This window comes from Nicotiana sylvestris, chromosome 10 (genome assembly GCF_000393655.2).
Source record: "Nicotiana sylvestris chromosome 10, ASM39365v2, whole genome shotgun sequence".
Taxonomy (NCBI): domain Eukaryota; kingdom Viridiplantae; phylum Streptophyta; class Magnoliopsida; order Solanales; family Solanaceae; genus Nicotiana; species Nicotiana sylvestris.
In genome coordinates, this window is record NC_091066.1 from 155,209,143 (window position 1) to 155,211,793 (window position 2,651).

Here is a 2,651-nt window from a genome sequence, read left to right on the forward strand (position 1 = left end):
ACACAATCAATCTAGAGTTAGAGTCTAAGGAAGCGTACCGTTAACCTCCATGGATTCAGCAGCGACAGCAAATGGCGATTAAGCCTGAGACCAACTTCCACGATCCACTAGCTACACGCTCTCACAGCCCAGAGAACTTGACTGATGGGACGTCTACCGTTACCACGTATTCAAGAGGCAGAATACGTTAGGGTTTTCTAATAGCTAGGAAAAGGGGGGTTGACCTCTATTTATAAAGAGTGCCTACCCATCACAGGCCAATAGTTATCGGGCCTCACTCATCCACACACACAATATTTAATATTAGGCCTTTTATTTATCCACCACTTGGACCACGTCACTATCCTTTCAGGCTATAACCAATTAACGTAAGTCCAAATTCCAACATTCTCCCACTTGGACACCAACATTAATTGAGGACATGAAAACAATTTTAAATATTTGGGTTTTTTAAGAAAATCATTTTTGAAAAAGGATTTTAGACTCTACGGTGGCCACACTACTCACATAGCCAAGGATAGAATGGCCCATATAACAATCCATTCAGTCTCAATAGAAAAGACTAACAATGAATCGTAGCAGGCATCACACCATTTTAAGGTATGAATTCTATCTACGACCACATATGCTAGAATTTCCATCAACATGGATCAAACATGTGTGCTAAGCATTTTATCTTTCTAATCAAGGTGAATAGATTCGCACCTCTTAGAAAGAAATAATCCTCTAAGTGATATTATATCCATATCACCTCAGGAGCCTCCAAGTGATACAAAATCATATCACCTCAGGAGGATTCTCTTGTGCCTTACCTAGGATAATCAAGGCAACAAGCTGCAAGACTCAAAGATATCATAAGTTTATGCAATGTCCAATTGGAAATAAAAATAAATACATTATCATGTTAGTCATAAGCATATCAGGTATCAAATAACACAAGCTTGCATAAAAATAGAATTTATCAAAAGCAATATCTCAGTTAGAAATCACAAGGTAACTCCCACTGACTAAAGCACATCAAAAGACTCTAAAATACCCATATTTTTAGCATATTCATTAAACACTACAGGCCTAAGACCTTAGTCAAAGGATCAGCCAACATAGATTATGACTTAGGGGTGGGCATAAAATCTGAAAAATCGAATTTCGAACCGGACCGAATTATTTCAGTATTTTGGTTTCGGTTTTTTCGATATTTTGGTCTAATTCGGTATTGCAATATTGATATTTCGGTACGGTCCTCGGTACCGAAATACCAATTTTTAAAAGATATTTTCTTAATTCTTACTACCCACCCAGCCCATCGCCCAAGCCCATCTTAAATGCTCATCCTACCGAAACTTTTTGAACATGATTTTGCTTCAAAAACAAGAAATGATGTTGGATTATTTTCACTATATTATTATTATTATACTGAGAAAAGGACAAGCAAAAACCAAAAAAATAGTGTCCAACTTTTACAAGTAATTCCTACGAAGATTACTAATCTAGTTACTACTGACTTAGTGTTGCCTACAATTGTTTATTCAGCGATTATTAAACTGAACCCGTATCGAAACCGTACCGAACCAAAATAAGTAATATCGAATCGTACCGAAATATATTTAGTATGGTATTTAGTATACACAATTGATAAACCGAATACCGAAATACCGAATCGAAATACCGAATATTCACCCTTAGATTATGTGCTAATATGCTCAATATATATATATCACCTTCTTTTACCATGTCTCTAACCTTAAGAAACTTAAGGCTAACATGCTTAGAGCCTCTTGTTCTCTTGTTATTCTTGGAGACGAACACAGCTGCACTCTTGTCACAGAAAATAGTCATTGGCTTAGATATAAAATCCACAATTTGTAATTTAGTAAGAAAATTCTTCATCCAGATAGCCTGTGAAGCAGTCTCAAAACAAGTAATAAACTCAGCTTCCATTGTAGATGTAGTAGTGATGCTTTGCTTCTCACTTTTCCAAGAAATAGCACATCCACACAACATAAAAATATACCTAAAAATTGATTTTCATAGTGTTTTAACAACCTGCAAAATCAGAATCTGAATATACTAGAAGATCCAGGTCATCAACTTTTTTGTACACAAGCATGAAGTTTTTAGTGCATCGTAGATATCTCATCACTTTCTTTGCAGCCACCCAATGTGTCCAACCAGGACTAGAAGAAAATCTTCCAAACATGTTAACAGCAAATGCAATATCAGGCCTTGTACAAACCTGTATGTACATCAAACAACCAACAACACTTACATATGGCACATCTTTCATAGTTCTCATTTTAACTTCATTTTTCGGACATTGATCCTTGCTAAGTTTGTCTCCTTTTACAACAGGTGCAATACCAGGTCTACAGTCTTGCATATTGAAAGTTTTAAGAACATTCTCAATGTAGGAACGTTGTGATAAACCCAATAAACCACGTGACCTATCTCTTTTAATTTATATCCCAAGAACAAAAGAGGCTTCACCAAGATCTTTCATATCAAAAGACCTAGACAAAAACTGTTTGGTCTCATTCAACAAGCCCAAATCATTTGTGGCAAGCAGAATGTCATCAACATGGAGAACCATGATAATGAAATTACCATTAGCTATTTTAAGATAAACACATTCATCAAGCTTATTCTCCACAAAT

General features: G+C 35.8%; 1 protein-coding gene across 1 annotated transcript; it reads right to left on the reverse strand.

Moving 5' to 3' along the window:
- Positions 1-2,035: 2,035 nt before the first annotated feature.
- LOC138880146 (secreted RxLR effector protein 161-like) lies at positions 2,036-2,377 on the reverse strand. Its single transcript, XM_070159812.1, has one exon. The coding sequence runs from the start codon at positions 2,375-2,377 to the stop codon at positions 2,036-2,038; it is 342 nt and encodes a 113-aa protein (XP_070015913.1).
- Positions 2,378-2,651: the final 274 nt, after the last annotated feature.

Bases quoted from the DNA above. Each gene is read 5' to 3' on its own strand.
- LOC138880146 (XM_070159812.1), bottom strand. From the start codon at position 2,377: ATGCAAGACTGTAGACCTGGTATTGCACCTGTTGTAAAAGGAGACAAA.